General features: G+C 39.9%; 2 protein-coding genes across 6 annotated transcripts; one reads left to right on the top strand and one right to left on the bottom strand.

Moving 5' to 3' along the window:
* The first annotated feature begins 397 nt into the window (after positions 1–397).
* On the top strand, positions 398–11,718 carry txlng (taxilin gamma). 4 transcript variants are annotated; one of them, XM_026293161.1, is made up of 11 exons: positions 398–466; positions 2,700–2,808; positions 4,049–4,193; positions 4,894–4,985; positions 5,860–6,030; positions 6,244–6,438; positions 7,233–7,352; positions 7,519–7,593; positions 7,743–7,835; positions 7,938–8,033; positions 8,617–11,718. In XM_026293161.1, exons 2-11 carry the CDS (start codon positions 2,716–2,718, stop codon positions 8,968–8,970), a joined length of 1,434 nt encoding a protein of 477 aa, XP_026148946.1. In that variant the 5' UTR covers positions 398–466; positions 2,700–2,715; the 3' UTR covers positions 8,971–11,718. The 4 variants fall into 4 exon arrangements, with proteins under 4 accessions (XP_026148946.1, XP_026148949.1, XP_026148950.1 ...); XM_026293164.2 differs by lacking the exon at positions 398–466 and adding an exon at positions 599–751 and having other exon boundaries at positions 8,617–8,970; XM_026293165.2 differs by lacking the exon at positions 398–466 and adding an exon at positions 599–768 and having other exon boundaries at positions 8,617–8,970.
* Positions 11,719–12,127: 409 nt separating this feature from the next.
* On the bottom strand, positions 12,128–19,224 carry rbbp7 (RB binding protein 7, chromatin remodeling factor). Of its 2 annotated transcripts, none has more exons than XM_026293166.2 (12): positions 19,071–19,224; positions 18,464–18,608; positions 17,761–17,906; positions 16,610–16,786; positions 16,387–16,502; positions 15,350–15,510; positions 15,111–15,237; positions 14,940–15,017; positions 14,594–14,670; positions 14,000–14,057; positions 13,771–13,881; positions 12,128–12,915 (listed from the first exon to the last, which is right to left on the bottom strand). In XM_026293166.2, exons 1-12 carry the CDS (start codon positions 19,084–19,086, stop codon positions 12,844–12,846), a joined length of 1,284 nt encoding a protein of 427 aa, XP_026148951.1. In that variant the 5' UTR covers positions 19,087–19,224; the 3' UTR covers positions 12,128–12,843. The 2 variants fall into 2 exon arrangements, with proteins under 2 accessions (XP_026148951.1, XP_026148952.1); XM_026293167.2 differs by having other exon boundaries at positions 16,610–16,783.
* Positions 19,225–19,382: the final 158 nt, after the last annotated feature.

The raw sequence follows: 19,382 nt of genomic DNA, 5'->3' as shown, positions 1-19,382 counted from the left end.
GTAATATTTGGTACCATTATCAGTAAAAGGGTTGTATTGACAATGTTAAGTAAAATTATGTAAGCAAAGCTAATATTAAAAAAACAAGTTGGTAAAGAAGGAACCCTGATACGGCTTTTAAAAGCTATAAAAATAAATTTTCAATGAAATACTCTGCATGTGGACCATTGGTCAATAAACTACTACAGAACAAGTGCCTTGTATCTGTACTCAAGCATAGCACTTCAGTAGATATAGGCTACTTATTTACAAACATCCTGTTTGTTTTCGCCTCATCAGGAAAACAGCCACATAGGTTAATGATGACCAAATCGTTGTATAAACAATGTTTTAGAGAACTAGACAAGCGAAATTGTGGAATAAAACGTTTTATTGTGAAAAGACGTAACCAGAAGTTCTACTTGTTACATTAATGGGCACGGTTAGCTTGATAAGAGTGTCATGCCATCATCCACAGTGAAAATAGGTAAATGCTTTAGCGATTTCGGCAACATATTTAATTTAGTCGTAATATGTTATGCTGATTCGACATAACTTGAATACAGCCTGCTACCTGTGACTTTGTCATTTTCCGTCACACTTTCGATGTTTACCGAAGTAAAGTTCACTTCTGGTGTTAGCCAGTAGGGCTAGCCACCAGCTAGCCGTTAGCACAGGATTAGCCATGCTAACAATAGCAAACTACCTTTAGCTTACGTTAGATATTTGCTTCACTCTTTAACGACTAACTGGTGTTTATTTACTACCCAGGGTAACATTTAACATGCGGTGCGTTACACTTAAACTGATATTAATGGAAAAGGCTAGTTTATTTACAGTACCGTTAATATATATTGAAATCATGTGCGTTTAGCTAACTAGCTAACCTTACCTGAGGCGATGGAACATCACATTAATTTCCCTTTACAGTCTCGGAGGTTTGCAGTTATCTTATCTGCCAAACCATGCTGCTAATAGTGCATTTATAAATATTTGTTTTTATATATGCAGTGGGGTAATGTTACCCTTCAACTGAGCTAGTTAAGTATTGTAGCTAACGTTACTTCAGCTGGTGCGCATGTCCTTGTTTTTCAACTTTTTGAATTTGTTTTTTAATGTTGACATTATCCGGGAGAATAAACAGGAAAACGCCATTAAATGACATTAAGGATTTCACATTATGGGCTACAGATATGATAAGCATTTTATTTTGTAAGGGGCTTGTTTGGGTTTTTTTTTCATATTGACTGAACACGTAGCCGTGCAGCGAGCTAACTAGCTAGCTGCATGTTCTGTTAGCTCTGAGACGACAGAGTTCGTGAAGATCTCGTCTTTCTCCAAAACCGGTTGACAGTGCGTGACAAACCGTGGTATAGCCTAGCGTTAATGCTTGACAAGCTGTTGTTATTCAACGTCAGTCATGAAAACATTAATGTTGGTCCGTTTTGTTAGCTTTTATCAAACACTTCATTAGCTAGTCGACCAGGTAAGTTATATTGCACTTCCGTAAGTTACCTGTCTTTTTAGTTATGTAACATTGGCATTGTGCGAAGTGTGTAGCTGTCTGCAGTCTGATGGCATCCTTTATTTAACAGGAATTCTGTTAAGAGGCTAGTAAAGTAATAGCGGAGGCCAGTTAGTTGGTTAGCATTAACGGGAGAGAATGGAAAAGTAAACTTTGGTGTTTATAGGACTGAGATGATTGACAGCTTTTCAGGTTGGGAAACTAAAGCACACGGCTGTCTCAAAACCAGAAGGCCATTTCTGGTGGTTTGGTAACGTCTGAAATGTACACGGGGTTAGACGAACTGTTGCTGGCGGCATGTTCAGGCAGCTCCTGGCCCTGCTCAGCACACGTGCTTCAACCTTTGCTGTCTGGTATTAAGTCATTTTATTTCGCAAAGCCATTATTGAAGTGATAAGGCTGTTTCTCTCGATCAGGTTTTGCCACATGGTAACACCTACACTTACTGTAAAAGCTAAGCATGTGTCAGATAGGAGAGACTGCAGGCATGGCTGGTCTCGGTGGCAAATTATTGTATGTCTAGCTCTGGTGCTGTTAGCCTGTAGCACATTAATACAGAAATGTTGTCAACTATTATATAGAATTCATATGGTCAAAGTGTAAGAGTATCTGCCATCTGTAGTAGTTTTACAAACATACTGGATAACCTGAGACCCTGGACATGACACATCAAGACAAATGCTGATTTACAAAGACCTAATATCAAATTACTTTTGCCTGACCAGACTGATCAGTGCTAGTACTGCATATGTTGAGACTGGAACCCTTTCATCAATTACCGACCAGTAGGTCATCAGGATAATGCAATAAATTGGAAGAACCTTCCTCTGGCTACTCCTACTGATCATTGCTGATTTATTTGGAATACACAAAGACATGAAATTGACAGAGTCAGAGAGAAACAGAGAAATCTAAAAAATGGATTTAAAAGTGATTAAATTGACCTGACCAACCCAGATGCAATAAAGTGACAGTGACAACGTCCTAGAGTTGTAAAATGCTGTCTCATGATTTGTTCTCAGATGAGGAATGTATTATTCAAACTGAATTTCTTGACTGTATGTCATCCCGTCCCTGGTTTCCAAAGCAGCTCATCCACATAAATGTAGCCCCTTGCCTTTGTGTAATAACCGCTTTCTCCAGTCAGAATGTGACTCCATTTTTCTAACAGTTTTGGTTTACCATGCATTTCTAGCTTGTGATCAGCACTAATGGAGACAACAGGAGTTTGTGACATTGATGTGGAGACTAGAAGAATAGTGGGAGGCAGTGATTCTCCACCCGACCTGGACAGCCCATGTCAGGTAATCAGAGTGTTAATGTTACTATCCTTTTTTTGTATGTTCTGTAAATTGAAGGTAGCAGGTTAGCAAAAGCTTTCTCTAAAATTAACTTTTCATTTTTTTATGGTTGCAAAAGCTGTGTTTACCAAAAGCATACTAAACCTCTTTTCATTAATAAAAGAAGCCAAAGAATAAGCAGGCATGAATAAAATTACATAACACAAGCAAAATGTTGGTTTGATTGGGTTGAAACCTATCACTCTCTGATCAGAGGATTACAAGTTTGACCAGATATTTCAGTTCTGGCTACTTTGCTGTTGTGCTCTGGACACATTTTAGTTGTTCTTGATTTGGCACGTTTTACACTGGATGCCCTTCCTGACGGAACCTGCTTTCCAAGGTGGTGTCCCATCCAAGTACTGACCAGGCACAGCCCTGCTTAGCTGTCGAGATCAGACGGGAGCGGGCACACGCGCTCGGGTGTGGCAGCTCTGGCCACATTTTAGTCATTACAAAAAATGTATTGAGGTTAAAGACTCAGCTTTTAGGATAGCATGGTCCCATTTCAGACATACCTGTCTCTAGTAGTTTACCGTGTGGCTCACATCTGTGTAAGCACCCTGGTCACATTTATGTATAGTAAGTCACAAGGTTAGACACAGTAACATTTCTATATCACTTTGAACATGACATGAGTCACTTGAATACTGTTCAATTAATGTAAAGGCTGCAGCAGCACAGGGGAAAACATAAAGGTAGAGAGATTAAATGTATGCTTTGTACAGCCTTAATCATTTCTTATGCACAAAACAATTCATGAAGATAGGGAAAAACATTTTAAAGCTTTGAGATTTAGCTTTTCAGATCAGAGCAGTATATAAAACAATTTTCCTCTTACAGAGTGACCTGGGTACAAGAAATTTTAAAACCCATCTTAAAACAAAAATGTGTCCAACAGTCTCTCAAGAGAGAGGAAGTTGCTCTTCTTCTTTGCTATCATTGGCATCAGCTTTTTTTTTTAAACTCACTCTCCCACTATGTACTCCATGTCTACACAAATGAGACAAGAAATCTGTTAAAAATGAAAGTGGAAATAGTGAAGTAACATTTCCCTGCAAAAGGTTTCTTTTAGGCATCATTAAGCAAGATACTGAAGCCCCAGGCTTCTTACTGGGGCTGCTCAGTAAAAAATGCCTGGGCGATAGAGCAGCACAGAAACATGTAATAGCTGCTTTGAAGTCATTTCTGTGTGTTTAAACAGGAGGAGGTTGGAGAGTTTGATTTGGGGTTGTGCTGCGCTGAGGAAAGGGGGGAAACTCCAGGCAGGGAGGACAGTCCCAGCCACCTGGGAGAGGCAGAGCTCGACCCTGGAGGAAACTCAAAGACTGAAGATGACAAGGCTTTTGGTAGGAACACTGTAGTATATCTTACACACCCCTTGCGATGGCAGTTTAACATGGTTGTCTTTAGCAGTTTTAGCACCCAGCAATGCAGGGCGTCTTTTATCAAATTTATATTATGTAGATAATATCCAGTTATTTTACCTGTTTGAATATCATTAACATAGTGTTAAAAGCTTAGTTTTCTTTTTGGTCATTTTGTTGTTTGAAAAAAATGATCAGATTTGTATTATTTGTAAAAGCAGTAATGCACTGACATTTGTAGAAAAGGCTTAGGTTTTCTGCAAGGGTTGTGTTGCTTTCAACTAGGAAAAACAGTGATTTTTTTTTTTTTTTTTTTTTTTTTCCCCCCAGTGTTGTCCTAGCCTTCACTTACAGCTATGTGTGGTTGAAGTAAATATAAATACGACTACATAGAGTACCAGTTTTCTTAGATAGAAAGGTTTGAGCAGGTTTGAAATAGGTTGTTCTTTGACTTTTTTCTTATTCATGTGTAAATAGATGGCCAGAATATATTCCTGAGGTTATTTGTTTTACTTTTTTTTTTAAGGACATCTAAATCAACAGTGATATTCTCTCTTAAACTCAACATGTTCGATGGGGAATAGTGTAAATGAAGTGTTAATTTAAAAAAATTAGATGAACTATTCAGTGAAAGTGTTGCTGTACATTAAGCTCTTTCTTTCTGTTTTGGTCTGTGTTGCAGGGAAGGAGGTTGTTCTGTTGATGCAGGCCCTCAACTCCCTGGCCACTCCTGAAGAGAAACTGGCTGCTTTGTGCAAGAAATATGCAGACCTGGTAAGCAGACATCTGCATTCTAAAGTCAGACTTCGATTCTTAGGCCACAAACACTGACCGATCAGTTGCTGAACTTTCTAAATAAAGCCAGGCTGGTTACAGACCTCTAAGTTGGTGCCCACATCTCAGATTTGTTCAGCTGGTGCCCAGTGATGGCTGCTTCAGGCAGGCTTAGGTAATAGTTCTACCCTTGTTTTGACTGACTTCTCATGTTTCTTACCTCAGCACTTCATTAGATAGATAATATCACCATATCCTAAGATCTTAGCTATTACTGAGTAAAGGTAAATAACCAGTTTCTACAACAGTTGAGTTGTTAAAATATAAGATCATATAAACCCGACTCATTGTACAGGACTAATATCTTCAAGTTGATTGATTTGTTTGACCAAAAGTCTGAATTCTAAAAACATTTAGATTCATATCATTAAAGACTAAGACAAAGAATTTTAAACTGACTGATCAGTTTTTATAATTTCTGTTGATCGACTAATCATTTCATCTCTATTATGCTCCATAGTCATGTGTCTGAGGTCAGCAGGTATGGAATCAACAAATAGAATAAATAGAAAGTTATGTTTGTATATTTCTAACTTCCTCTCCAAGTTTTGCACGCCTCACTGTGGACTTAAGTTACCTTATTAATACAAGTCAGTTTCAGGACGTAAAAGTTTTTCCTGTGTTTTATGAGGATTTGGGGCTTTAATTGATATCAGTTATTGAAAACTACATATACAATTAATGGATAGTAATTCTCCAAAGTAATGTAGTTTGCTTTTTTTATACTAAAAAGGGGTAAGAAAGTTGCCAAGTCTAGCAAAGTTTAAGTCACTACAGTTTTGTGATGTTTTTGATCTTGGCTGTGTGTGTTCAGTTGGAGGAGAGCCGCTGCATGCAGAAGCGACTGAAAGCCCTACAGAAAAAGCAGTCTCAGATAGTGAAGGAGAAGATCCACCTCCAGGGGGAGCACAGCAAGGCCATCCTGGCTCGCAGCAAGCTGGAAAGCCTCTGTAGGGAGCTGCAGAGACACAACAAGACTCTGAAGGTACAGCGTAGTCAGTTGCACTCAGCAGTCTAATTTTGTCATCTTTGACAGTAACCAGCAGATACTACCATACTACTATTTTATAAAATGTGTTTTCAAATACACTTTCTAGTGTCATGAATGTGAACATATGTTTTTTAAGTTGACCGTTGGCTTTCACTGTTCTCCTCTCCGATCTTAAATACTGTTTACCCACACTCATTGACATGACAGGAGGAGAACGCCCAGCGGTCAAGGGAGTACGACGAGCAGCGGAAGGAGGCCATGGTACACTTCCAGATGACCATGAATGATATTGAGATCCAGATGGAGCAGCACAGCTCGCGCAACACCAAGCTGAGGCAGGAGAACATGGAACTGGCCGATAAGCTCAAAAAGCTCATTGAACAGTATGAGCTCAGAGAGGAGGTAAGACCTGTTCATTGTCATTAACTACAGAACTATACACTTGTGCAAGCTATGGAACCAAGTACAGAGACACACGCATTTTTTATTTTTTTATATAAATCTGTTTATCACAGAGCCCATTTATAGACAGTAACTAAGTTGTGGTGTCTAGAAACTACATTTCAAGTCTTCCTACTTTGCTAAGTCTGTTTTCATTTGGAACATGTATCTTAGAATAAAGTAATAGATGCTTTAGCTACCACACCAAAGGAACGAAGTGTCTGTCTGAATAACAAAAAATATTAAGTTGTTGTTACTGTTAAACCACTGGAGGCCTTCTACTGTTAAGCAGTAGAGGAAGGCTAATTTAAACAGTATTACAGGAGCAGGTGCATGAGCCAAAACAGATTTTTAGCGTCGGGATTTGCGTCCACGTCATGTGGTCCATTGCATGTGTGTGTTTGTGTTTCTTACTATGACCCCTTGAGGGCCACTGCCCTGCTTGTTCCAACTATCCCTACCCTACCCACTGCTGATTACCTGGACCAGGTGTGTTCAGCCAATCAGAAACTACAAGAGCAGGGATAGTCGAAAAGCAAGCAGGACTGTGGCCCTTGAGGGCTGGAGTTGGGCTGCCCTGATCTATTTACATCTGAACTTTTGTTTTAATGTTTATGATTAGTATAAATACATAAAATATGATCAGTTAAAACAATTTAAGCGAAGGTAAAATAATTGATTTTTAAATTAGTGCTCACAGCAGGGCAAACATGTTGTCTAGCTGCATGGAAATGTCATACGTGTTTCTCTTGCAGCACATAGACACAGTGTTCAAGCACAAGGAGCTGCAGCAGCAGCTGATGGATGCCAAACTGCAGAGAATCACTGAGATGATGAAAGAAGTTGAGGAGAAGCAGCAGAGAGAGAGAGAGTTTGTGAGTACATCATCTGTGTTTTTTAAAGTTCTCAGGGTCTGTTCTGATTTCTATTGTAGTAGCAGTAACTAGCCAGTAGTAAGTACATTAGAAAGGAAAGCTTATTATTTCAATAGTTTTCGTTATGTTTATACTGAGCATGTGTGCTGTACCTGTGATGTCTCAGCTGTTGAAGGATGCCACAGAGTCCAGACGCAAGTGTGAGCTGATGAAGGAGCAAGAAACGCAGCTCAAACATCAGGTAACTACAGACAGACACACAGACTCTCCTGGTACTGTGGACATTGTCGGTTCTTTCTGGTACTGTAGGAGCTTAGTGTTTTCCTGTGTACAGTATATCAGTTTAACTGGACGTTTGGAAACAAACTTCTCACTGCTGTCGTTTCTTAGCTCTCCCTGTACATGGACAAGTTTGAGGAGTTTCAGAGCACTTTGGCTAAAAGCAATGAGGTCTTCACCACTTTCAGACAAGAGATGGAAAAGGTGGGAATGATTGTCAGGGACAGACTGACTGTTCTTGACCTTCATCTGTTTTTGTCTCACTGGTTTCCTGGCTAGTTGTTAACCCTCTGCATTTAACTCCAGATGACCAAAAAGATCAAGAAACTGGAGAAGGAAACAACACAGTGGAGGACCAAATGGGAGAGTAACAACCAGGCCCTGCTGCAGATGGCTGAGGAGGTGACTTTTGTCTACTAATGGTTACTGTGGCAGTAGTTTTATGCTTTTGTTAAATAAGCTCATTTGCCTCTTTCTAAGAGTGAAATGAGAAACTGGATATCAAGTCTACATGTGTATTGTCAGTTTATATCACTTGGAGTAAATTAACATCTATGTGTCTTTGTTGAGTTTTAGTGTGTTTGTTACCTCAGAAATTTGCTGTTTATCTTAACTCTTCAGTCTATTAGTGCGACTGATTCTGAAGAGAAATTAGTTTTTCCGCCTGTAAACACAGTAACATTGCTGTCAACATTGTCTTAATTTAACTCTTTTCATCCGGTGTCTTTTTAACCTTTAAAGTTGTCTTTTCATTTTGAAGGAAATTAGGGAATTCAATGCAGTGTTCTGTGTTAAGAACGTAATAAATAACCTTCACTCAAGAGCCATGTATTTCCAGAGCTTTCTGGTTCTCATACTGAGTCTCAAGATTAAAGATGTAGTTACAGAAATCACCATAACATCTGTTTACTAACTTTTTCCAACCTGGTCTTTCCAAGGTGACAAATGAACCTTAGTGCTCATGAAACATTATGTTGTGTTGTAGAAAACTCTGCGTGACGGCCACTTCAAGGCCCTGCAGGGGAAGCTGGAGCTGCTGGAGAGGCTGTGCAGAGCCCTGCAGAAGGAGAGGAACGATCTCAACAACCGTCTCAGCTTTCTCCAGGAGAAGGGAGACAATGAGACCATGGCTCCTTCTGAAGCTCAGGCACAGGAGCCTTCAGCTGAGGAGGAAGATACAGAGATCTCTTCACAGGAAGATGGGCAAGAGACAGAGGACATCCACCAAGCTCCCAGACCCCCTGAACTGGACCCACCATCAACTGCTACTGTCAAAACCAATACTGCTCCGGTGACAGACAGCCAGCCTGCAGAAGCACCAACCACACAGCAGGACTGAGCAAACCTACAACGTCTGTGTGTGTAGGTAAGAGGGTGTGATAGCAGGGCTCCACACTTCTAACCTAGTTCCAGAACTAGCCAGACAAACCATCTTCAATGGAGATAGAGATTTCTTTTCTTTCAAGTCTCTTCAGGTTTCTACACAGAAACTGAACCAATATCTTTTTGTGTGATAGTTTAAGACGAGTAGGAATGACCGTATCAGAGATTCTGTTGTAATAATTGGCTTTGTGGTGAGCACTTTGTACTCCCTATTTTATATCATAACTGTATTTTCATAGGAAGCTTCCATTCAGTCAAATTGAACCTGTTCAAAGACAATTTGGCTTTTTTTTTTTCTTTCTTTACATGAACCCAACCCAACACACATCTTAGTGTGTCATTGGAAATTCTGGGTTTGAAGAAAAAAAGTGGGTATATCTCATGCTTTTGTTTCCCCCTTTTTGTTAATGTAGCCAGCCAATTACAGTCAGAATATAGGATCTGAAAAGCTGTAAGGAAAGGGAATCAAGTGTAGAACAATGCAAAGTCAATTCGTGCCCAGGGTATTAAATATTTTTTGATCATATTTCTCCATGGATAAGTTTTATTTTGTTGATTCAGATGAAAGTGTAAGAGTGTATCTGCATGTCCACATGAAACAGGTGCTGTTGGTTTGATACTTGGGAGGGAAGCAACTCTTTGTGGAACAGTTGGTGAGCTACCGCCGGTTAATGAGCTATCGTCATTTAATACCAGGGATGATGCATCTCCTCCAACATGTTCATAGCGTTGCACTCCCAAAGTGGCAGAAATTGTTGTGTGACAAATGTAAAAAAGGGAGTCAGAGGGAGCAGTTCAATCTCTGGCATCATTTTTTACCTCTAAGTGGCAGAAATTGTTGTGTGACAAATGTAAAAAAGGGAGTCAGAGGGAGCAGTTCAATCTCTGGCATCATTTTTTACCTCTAAGTGGCTGTGATTGTGGGTCATCAGCTTTGAAAAGTTATAGAACTGGACCAGAAGTTGACACACACTATTCAAGACATATTTATACCATAGACTCCACCTAGTTTCCTTAGTGGAGTGTTTTTTGTGTCTGGCATAGCAGTGTCATGAGATAGTTTGCTACAACAGAGCTAATGTGATGGCTTCCTTCATTTTGGACTCTGGCTCTCTGTTCCGTCAAAGGAAAGCACTGCGTTCAGTACAGTTTATCAAACCAAAACATCCAAGAAATTAGCCTCTCGTTCTTCAGAGTTGATCCTTTATAGCTCTACCAGCTCGCCACAATACAGCTCTCAAGAACCAGGTCACCCTCATTCTGCCTGTTAAACAGATGAGTCAGAGCTGAAGTTAAAGCTCTAGTAGGAGGCTATGACCACTAATTATAGCTACAAGAGTGTGGATGGTCCCGCTGAATGCGGGATCGTTGCTGCTGGAAAGTTTCGTACATTTTCTCTTCTTGCTTTTTCCACTCCTGATCGCTGTGGTAAAACAGAGGACTAAATGTAAAATATTGAGAACTTTAGTAAGGACAAAGTTGATGGTAAACCAACAAACTCCTGGGATGGTCAGTAGTTTATGACTGGGTGGTTGTGGTTTCTGTGAAGCTCTATTGTCTTTAAATTTATAATCACTTATTTTATATTAAGCCCCATTTTGTTACGTTATGGTTGGGATGTTCCCAGCAACAAGCATGCAGTGATTTTGCATTCTGTAGCTGGGAATGGTGTAAGAGTAAAGGCTAGTATTACAAAAAATGTTATATTTTGAGGAACAAAATGTTATTAGCCTGGGTAACCTTATATGACATGCTCCTGCACTGCTGACTTTACACTCAATATTACATTTCTCCAAGTCTTGAATGCTACAGCCAAGACCTTTTAAATATTTTGTTGCCGGCTAGTCATCCCCTTGAGAGACAGCTCAAATAATGATGCTCAATGAATGTCTGTGTGCTAAATGTCATGCCAGTGTGCACCTCAGCAATTTATTTTTTCTATTTAATGAATTATGCCATTTGATTTTCATATTGTCAGCCCAGCAGGTGAAAGCTAAGTCAGGACTCTTAAAATGCCTTCGTCCGCTGTCGGATTCCTTCATGTGAATAACAAACATTTGACTAAATTTAAACTTTTTACTGAAAAATTGGATGTGATTTGCTTACTAATGTGTTTGAATAAAAGGATACTGATATGTGATGGACAAGAGAAGTGCTTGTTAACTCAAAGTACATGGAAGGGTGATTCCCTCAGGATTGTTGAACCTGTTACTCCAGCTCATCAGTCTGTTCTGAGTAATGCCAGTATGTTGTAGTTATTGAGAATCAAAGGGGGTAGAACTGCTGAACACATTCAGACTGCCTGTTGCATAACCCATAATGCCTTCCACTCCGTTTGATTTTTAGTGACCTCTCCCAGCCTTTCTTAAAACTAAACTGATGTGAACACTTGCAGGGGCAGGTGGTGTGTGCATTCTTTTCTGTCGTGTAGAGGACTGTTCTTGTCAAGTCCCAAGCTGAGGGAAGAATTTTCTGCATCTTTTCCCCTCTTTCTTTGGCGTTGCCCCAGATTAACTCTCAGGTAATGTCAGCATCTACCTCTGCAGGTGAGACTAACTGTGAAAGAAGAGATATGAGTCACCATAACTTCAAAGAGCTTTATTTTTACTAAAAAATAAAAGATAAGCCCACACCCCACTCTTTGATTGTACAATGTTCTTATAGTCCTATCTTGCTTTTCAATAAACATTTTGTAGAGTTTGCAGTTACTATGTATTTATTTGCTCACTTTAATGATTGGGTTTTTGTCATTTCCTGAGTGTAAGAGCGATGGGGGCAGGAGGTGTCATTTGTATGTCACTGCTGTATGAACAGTCTTGGCCTTTATTTCGAGATATGTTTCAAGATTTCTCGACAAAGGCTAATACTGTTCAGCCTTGTAGGCTGTTTGAAGAAATGTAAGTTTTACAGAAATGAGAAACTTAGTTTTGAAAAAGTTACACAGGTTTTATTGCAGTTTGTGGTGCAGGAAACAAAACACGGTAATTATCACATTATGTAAAGAACAGGAGAGGAAAATAAAAATGCATTTCCCTCAAGTGCAGTAATTCACTCCCAGTTTTAACTCAAGGTGAATGTACCTTAGAAAGAGAAGGCAAACAGCAGGGGATGGGTTTTTTTTTAAAGGACAGCGGGGGTATGTCCATTAAATAGGATATTATACCAAACAACAGCAATTAGTAGAACAGGTGGAAAAATAGGTATGAAAGAAAACTTCCTTGGACAGCATGGTTACTTTTACAATCGCACAATAGAGTATAGAGAACTGTAGCTCAATTTTCCCCAAAACATTTCAGTGCTGAATATCTACTGTCCAGGTTGTTACATATTTACACCTTCAGGGCAGCATATTATCTAGTGGTTTCCTGGCTATTCACTAGTCAAATAGGAAGAAACTTCTGTTTTCCTTGCATGAGCCCTTTTAAAATGTACTAGTTTTAATAACTTGCAGTGACCTGAAACACAACGATTTTCTGCTCTTTAAATCTTAAAAGCCCCTTCACTACAAAATCCCACTTCCCCAGACACTGGAGATCACCTGAGCAGGTACAACATATCAAATCTTATCTGAGACCAAGTGCTTATGTGCTTTTTGGGAACCTGGGCCATAGTGAAGTGTAAGCAAGACGACACTGAATCCGACCATCTGTAAGCAAGAGTGCAGTCCATGGTGTCTCTAATGCTCCCCTTTGTTCATCTGTGTGGAAAGAAGGTTTTTCATTTTGCACTTGAGATTAGAGAGGGAAGGGACAGACCAGGCCAGGCTGGGTCTAGAGCTCAGGGAATGGGTGGAGGATCTGGGCCTGGACAGAGATTTTGTAGCGCTCGGTTATGATCCCTGAGCCTCCAGCTCCGATGCTGGGGTGTTGTCTGGCTCCTCGTCATTGTAGATATTCTCCGCCTGGAATCACGAGGAGAATATTTATATTCCCACTTCTGTACCAATTCACAGGGCGTCTTAAATTGTATTTAAGCAGTGAGTAAAGACAAACAGCAGGCACTTCTGGACCAACACTGTCTAGTAGATAAGCCTCTACCTTAGCAAGCAACGACAGGAAAAAACAGGCTTTATTTCTAACTTCCCCTGTTTCCTAATTAAGTAATACAAAACCTTTAAACAAACCCTTGTGTTTTACGTTGTCTTGATAATTTCAGTACAATGTTCCTGATCACAGCACTAATTTAGAAGTACAACAAAAGATATCACATGCCACTTTCTTTAAAAAACAAGACTTACAATTTGAGGAGGGCTTTGCATTTTGTAGCTCTCAATCTATGAAGCTAATGTTAGCTTAGCAGCTAAACTGGAGAGCATTTAAGTGTTTACTGGTTGTCAGACATCATTAGCTTTAACAATGTAAGTGTTGCTCATCAGTCCACCTTGCTGTGAACTACATTCACTGAAGCTGAGGAGCATTAGGAAAACAATGGCCTCCTAATTTTCTTTCAACAGTACAGCTGCCTACCATTTAGCTGTATTGAGCTAAGGATTATCCATGGATTTTCATGTGGATACAGGCAAATGTTTTCTTAAACTCTATCATTATTCATCATCGGACACCAAAACACAGCACAGTGCTGTTTAACACTCAGGATTGTACTACTCTGGATAATTATCATGGCATCAGCTGGAGGACTGGGTGTATCTTCTCAACACCAGGAACACCGCTCATCTGAGAATCAAGATTTACGTAAACTCTGAGGCCTGGTGCTCTACTGGCTTTGATACGAAAGAAACAGAAAGAAGTGCACTGACCATCTGCCAGACTTGCATGATGTTGTCCTCGGACACGGAGCAGATGATCCAAGGTTCATTGGGGTTCCAGGAGAAGTCAGAGATCTTGGCTGTATGTCCACCATGGATGAACTGATGGAAATTACAGAGGAAGTTTTTTGCTCACACAAGATCTTCAATATGACTGAAAGATGTGAAGCTGAATTTGAATAAAATCACTCAGTGATTTTGATTTTAGAGTATCACTAACCAGCAGCTCCGGAGGGCCATCTTCAGCATCTTCTGCCGACTGCTCCTCCCCAATTTTACTGGGAAAACAAAAAACAAACAAAAACTTCCATGGGTCACAGGTGTCCTTCAGTATCCTGTATGTCAACTTTAAAAACCCATATTTAGCGTCTGTGTGGGCAAATTTCTGAAGTTTTATTTTGCTCATATCACACAGTGACTTCAGAATGTACTCATTCACTGGCTGCACACTTTGTAAGCAAATTTACTACACTAAATAATCCCTAACAACAAAGTGAACATGAATTTTTAAAAATGTAATAAAAAAAAAAAATCAGAAACTTCATTTCCTATTTCATCAATTTGCCACAAATGAACTTCGGTCAAGTTCTGGACACATTAAGGATAATTCAAGCAAACTGGATGCATCTGATTACAATCTGTAGCACCACAGTAAATCCTTTGGTAAATCAGAGGCCTTATTAACAAACAGTCACACGCTATCAAAAAATGATCACAGCCCAGAAAAAACACCCAAAAGAAATTTGTTGTACTCGTAGGGGAACTCTTCCTTTATCACACTTCCTATGGAAAAACTGTACTCATCAGTTTTTACCTGAGATCCCAGACGTTAAGGCGTCGGTCTGTGCCGCTGGAGGCCAGGATGGTCTCATTGTGAGGAGACCATTGTACCTAATGTATTGAACAGTGGCAGGTCAATGGAAGGTTTGTTCAGCAGCACAGAGTTAGAGTCTTGTAATGGATCCATACAATAAAGTAGTGTACTGTACTAACAGGGCATTTCCACTTTTGAGGATGTTAAGGGGCAGTTTACAGCCCATTATTTTAATTCAGACTGGATGTGATGAAGCACAAAGCCTGAGGAACAAGTCTGGACTATAAATTGCACTAATGGCATTTACAGTGTTTGCTCAAAACTTCAAACCAACGTATGTTCTTACCTGGAAAATTTCATCTTTGTGGGACTCAAAAGAGTGGAGTTTCAGCTTGAGGTTCCTAAGATCCCACAATGCAACAGTCTGATAGAAACAAAAACATTTCCATCAACTTTTCAGCCTGAAATCAGAACAATCATTTCAGAGTTCAGAATGTATTTTGTTTCTTTTTTATACCTTATCAGCAGAACCAGTGGCTAGAATGAATTCACTATAGGGATTGAAGCTCAGACAGTTGACCTCAGCAGTGTGAGCATCTACTGCGTGGCTCGCTTTAGATGTATTGTTGGATCGAGTGTCCCATCTGGTGCAAGATAAAGGAGGGTCAGAGGCAGCAAAGATATATTTGGTTAGCAATAAGCAGTTTTTAAATTATCAACCAGATGACAGACCGCTCATTTGTATTAACCACTTACATCATTAGTTTCTGATCGTCAGCCACTGAGCCAAACAGGGATTCATGCAGCAAATGCCAGGACACGTCCTCCACCACTGCTGTGTGGCCAGTGAAGATGGTCTTGGCATCCACAACCTTCCCTTCCTTAGGGCCAGCACCAATGTCCCATAGACAGATAGTCTGGAGAGGAATGAAATGGGGAGCACAGTCACAAGTACTTTAGGAGTGTAGCAAAAAAGTGATTTCCAACCATATTTACTCACAACCCAGTTACACTGAAGGAGTGAATAATAGTTTCCTGATTTTTAGCAGACAGAAAAAGTCATGTGTTGTTTCTGAGATGTAAAAAGCGCACTGAGTCACTGATTTAACCTGAGTTTAAACTGATTTAAACAGGTTTTTAAACACAAGACATATTTCTCCTTCCACCACAAAATGTAAAAACAAAGTTGTATAGTTTGTTTAAAAATGACCTGGTTTCGTCATAGAATGACAATAATAGAAGCATTAAGTTCACTTATATTTTGATTCGTTCACTGTGGTCTCAAATTTACGTCCCTCATGTAAATATTATAGAAAAAGTAATATCAAGGATTTGTCCAGCAGATGTCGCCATTTTTGACTGGATGAAAGGTTTTGAAACCGTGAACCATTTTTAAACACAACTACTTCATACTGATTCAGTGCTTATGGAAGCCTCTTATGAATCCATCACTACTGTGGGGTCACAGTTTACATAGCTCTGGGTAAAAGATCTGCATAACAGTGTCAAACATTCCAAGTATTTTCTGGTTCTAGTTTCTCAAACGGACCTTTGTAATATAATCACAATATCATGAATATCTTTTGATTCTGGATCATCGGTCCAGCAAAAAAAACATTTGAAGATGTCATCCTGATCTTGGAAAAAACCCAGATGAGTATTTTTATACAAACATCTACTCTTTTTAAGTTGAGAAAATAACAGTCTATAATAGCTGGACCAAACCACTGGATCTTTCCTTTTTGGCACATTCTCCTCCAGTAAATCAAGGCCCTGTTGGTTTTACCACTTACATGATCATCAGAGGCACTGAGGAGGTTGCCGCTGAGGTTGGGATTCCAGGAAAGGCCATAACCTTCTTTCTGGTGACCTTTCAGCCTCAAGTCAGGATTACACTCCCCACTGGGATCTGAAACACACAAATACATAGTGGCTTCACCTTCCTCTGTGGTTCCCTGGAGTGTGAGGATTATGATGCATGTAGTCATGAGTATATAAGCACAGCAGTGATCCAACCTGGCTTAGACGGATGCTTAGTATAGTCAAAGACCAGCACATCAGAGGTGGGAGTCTTGGTGGCGATGATGCAGGGATTCTGGGGCATGTAGCGGGCTCGGTTCACCTCTCCCTCATGGTTGATCTTGATCTCGATCTCTATTTTCCCACTTACTGAACCAAATCCACCAAACTCTGATAAAAGACCACAATCAGACTGTAGGAAGGATGGCAATGGACACCAGGCAAACAATCTTTCTTTGAGAGTGCTCACTTAGTCTATTTTATTAGGGATGCACATTAGGCAGCTGGCTGCTTCATAATTGGCTAATAAGAAATAATTGCTACTGCTCGGATAATGGAGGTTTAGTCAATATTTACAAGACTCCAAAGGCTACACTGCCCATATTGTTCTTTATCCAGACGTAAAACAAAATTGTGCTTCATGACATGTTCACTAGAACAAGCATTTGTTCTAGTGAACACGTCAGAGAAAAATCAGAGAACTCACTTGATGGAACAGAGATGCACTAACATGTAGTTCATCGTTACTAAGGCTTTATTCTGAAATGTATGCTAGATTGCATGTCCTGAGATATAAACTGGAACTGTACCTTAAATGTTCAGTGTCCACATTAAGATACTTATACCACCTATAGCAACAGTCCAAAACAGCAGTGAGCCTTCAGCACACCAACACACAGCTGGCTAACCATGAACATACCTGCTGGAAGAGAGAGAAACACAACTTCAGCATATAGATGTCAGATGTTATTTAAGCTGGAGTTTGTGTAAAATAATTTTGAAATGGTATTCTGTGGACTGTTTGACCACTGATGGTGATTCATTGTTACTGCTTACTGTATGTGTAGCTCATGTGAACAAGCACATACATGTATGTTATGCAGCTCCTCTACAGGGCATGGGCACTTTAATTGTTTATGAAAATGCTCCATAAAATTCAGACTGAAAACACAAGGTAGCACAGGTAAGTATTGCTTTTTGGTTTAAAGTAATTATTTCTTGGTTGCTAAAAAAATAGCAACTTAACATTTCATTTAACAAAGATTATATTTGTGTGCTGCTTCTTCACCTAAAGGAAGATTTACAGCTTATCAATCAAATATTAGGATATATATGAAAAGCATTTTACTGATTCCTGATGTATTTACCTCCTTTCTCGCTGTCGTAGTGCGATGCATCGAACTGAGCATCATCATTTGGTACCTGGACACTGGCAATCACAAGGTGGTTCTGCTCATCTGATGTGTGGGTCCCCAGAACAAGCCTGTGGACTGTGTAGTCCTTCCCCTCCGGTCTACAAAACATAAGTTTAACCTGTACTCGGTGGCAAAGAAAGCTTTGTCTTTCATTAGGGCCTGATATGGAAACAAATAATAATAAATAATGGTATTTCTAATAATGCTTGTGAATTTATCAAAAACTTTCAAAAGCATTTCAGACAGGTCAAAGACTGTTCACTGTGAAAACAAAACAATAACACAAGCTTTTATAAAAGGAAAGATTTTAGGGTTTAAAAAGATAAGCTATAATGACTTACTTCACATGCAGTGTTAATGGTGTAACCCTGTATAAACAAAGATAATTTGTGGTGCTGCAGCAAATGGTCTGCAACATTTCTACAAACATGTTTACACCTGTACACTGGTCATTATGATTATTTAGTAAAAATTAATGTCGTCAAAATTAACACAAAGTCTACAAACAGTCAAAGGGTCTGAACACTTTCTGAGGCCACTGTATATTTGCTTCAGTGACTCACAGGCTCAAAACACATACGAACTCCAATATGTTGCATGTTGCAGCAAAACGGATTCACTCAGGTCTAAACAGATTTACAGACCATGTGGATACCTGCCAACATCTGGAAGCCACTGGACGGTAAGGCTGGGCCACTCTAGTGCATGAGTCATCACCAGGTCGTACAGGAAAGGTGTGTTTTTCTTCCAAATCTTGTACTCTTCATTGATGACCCTTTCTTCCACTGCATCGTCATACACTAGGAAAAACATTAAACATTACGCATTTCCCCCTCACATACGCATGAATCAGAAACTAACAGCTAATTGTTAGCCTTTTCTAATACCGAATCACTAGTGTGACAAATAATCCTAGCCCGTGTGGTTTTATGTGCAGTATTATAGGTCTGCATTATTCAGAGGGGCTTTGTGGCACGATAGCACCCACTAACGTTGTTTTGATGAAAGGACTTTTATAGCGGCGTAACAAGAACAACTGTTTCTTAAGTTGAGATAAGCGCAGTCTAGCGGATTGATATGATAATGTTAGACTAATACACATATGAGCTATTTGATGTGACGGCCTCTTAAAAACGCACGACGAGCACGCAGGCTGGCTCCAGGCAGCAGAGTAGGACTTTGAGAAGCTAGCACGCCGAGCTAGCAGCCCTGACAGTTAAAGCGGCACATGAGGGAAACGGGTCGGTGCTTTAAAAACCTACCTTCTTTATCTGCCATGGTCCACACTCTGTGCTGGGTCACGGTAACTGTGAATTCGCCGTTTTGGTCAACGCAGCTGCTGAACCTGACTCCTAACGCTTTGGTTGTGTCACTGCTAAAACACGGATCTTCCTTTTCAGCGCCGAATTACTTCGTACCCACCGCGCATGCGTCAACGCGAACATATACATGAGCGTCAACCCTGCGCGGCGACTGCGCAAATTGCGCAGCATTGCGCCAATAGTTCCACTATTATCAATGACCATAATATTTACTCGGGTACTATAGTCTACTACTTAAAACATTGAAGGAGG

The sequence above is a fragment of the Mastacembelus armatus genome, chromosome 3 (assembly GCF_900324485.2).
Source record: "Mastacembelus armatus chromosome 3, fMasArm1.2, whole genome shotgun sequence".
NCBI lineage: Eukaryota > Metazoa > Chordata > Actinopteri > Synbranchiformes > Mastacembelidae > Mastacembelus > Mastacembelus armatus.
Note: the sequence above shows the minus strand (reverse complement) of the source record. Positions and strands in the feature narration are given on the sequence as shown.

What these genes read in the sequence shown, in the direction of transcription:
- rbbp7 (XM_026293166.2), bottom strand. An exon ending in CTACGACAGCGAGAAAGGAG is followed by an intron (nt 16,787 to 17,760) that starts GTAAATACATCA and finishes GTGGTCTTTTAT; the next exon opens with CAGAGTTTGGTGGATTTGGT. An exon ending in TCAGTGCCTCTGATGATCAT is followed by an intron (nt 15,511 to 16,386) that starts GTAAGTGGTAAA and finishes ATTCCTCTCCAG; the next exon opens with ACTATCTGTCTATGGGACAT.
- txlng (XM_026293161.1), top strand. Translation starts at nt 2,716, where the DNA reads ATGGAGACAACAGGAGTTTGTGACATTGATGTGGAGACTAGAAGAATA. An exon ending in GCAAGAAATATGCAGACCTG is followed by an intron (nt 4,986 to 5,859) that starts GTAAGCAGACAT and finishes GTGTGTGTTCAG; the next exon opens with TTGGAGGAGAGCCGCTGCAT. An exon ending in TGCTGCAGATGGCTGAGGAG is followed by an intron (nt 8,034 to 8,616) that starts GTGACTTTTGTC and finishes GTTGTGTTGTAG; the next exon opens with AAAACTCTGCGTGACGGCCA.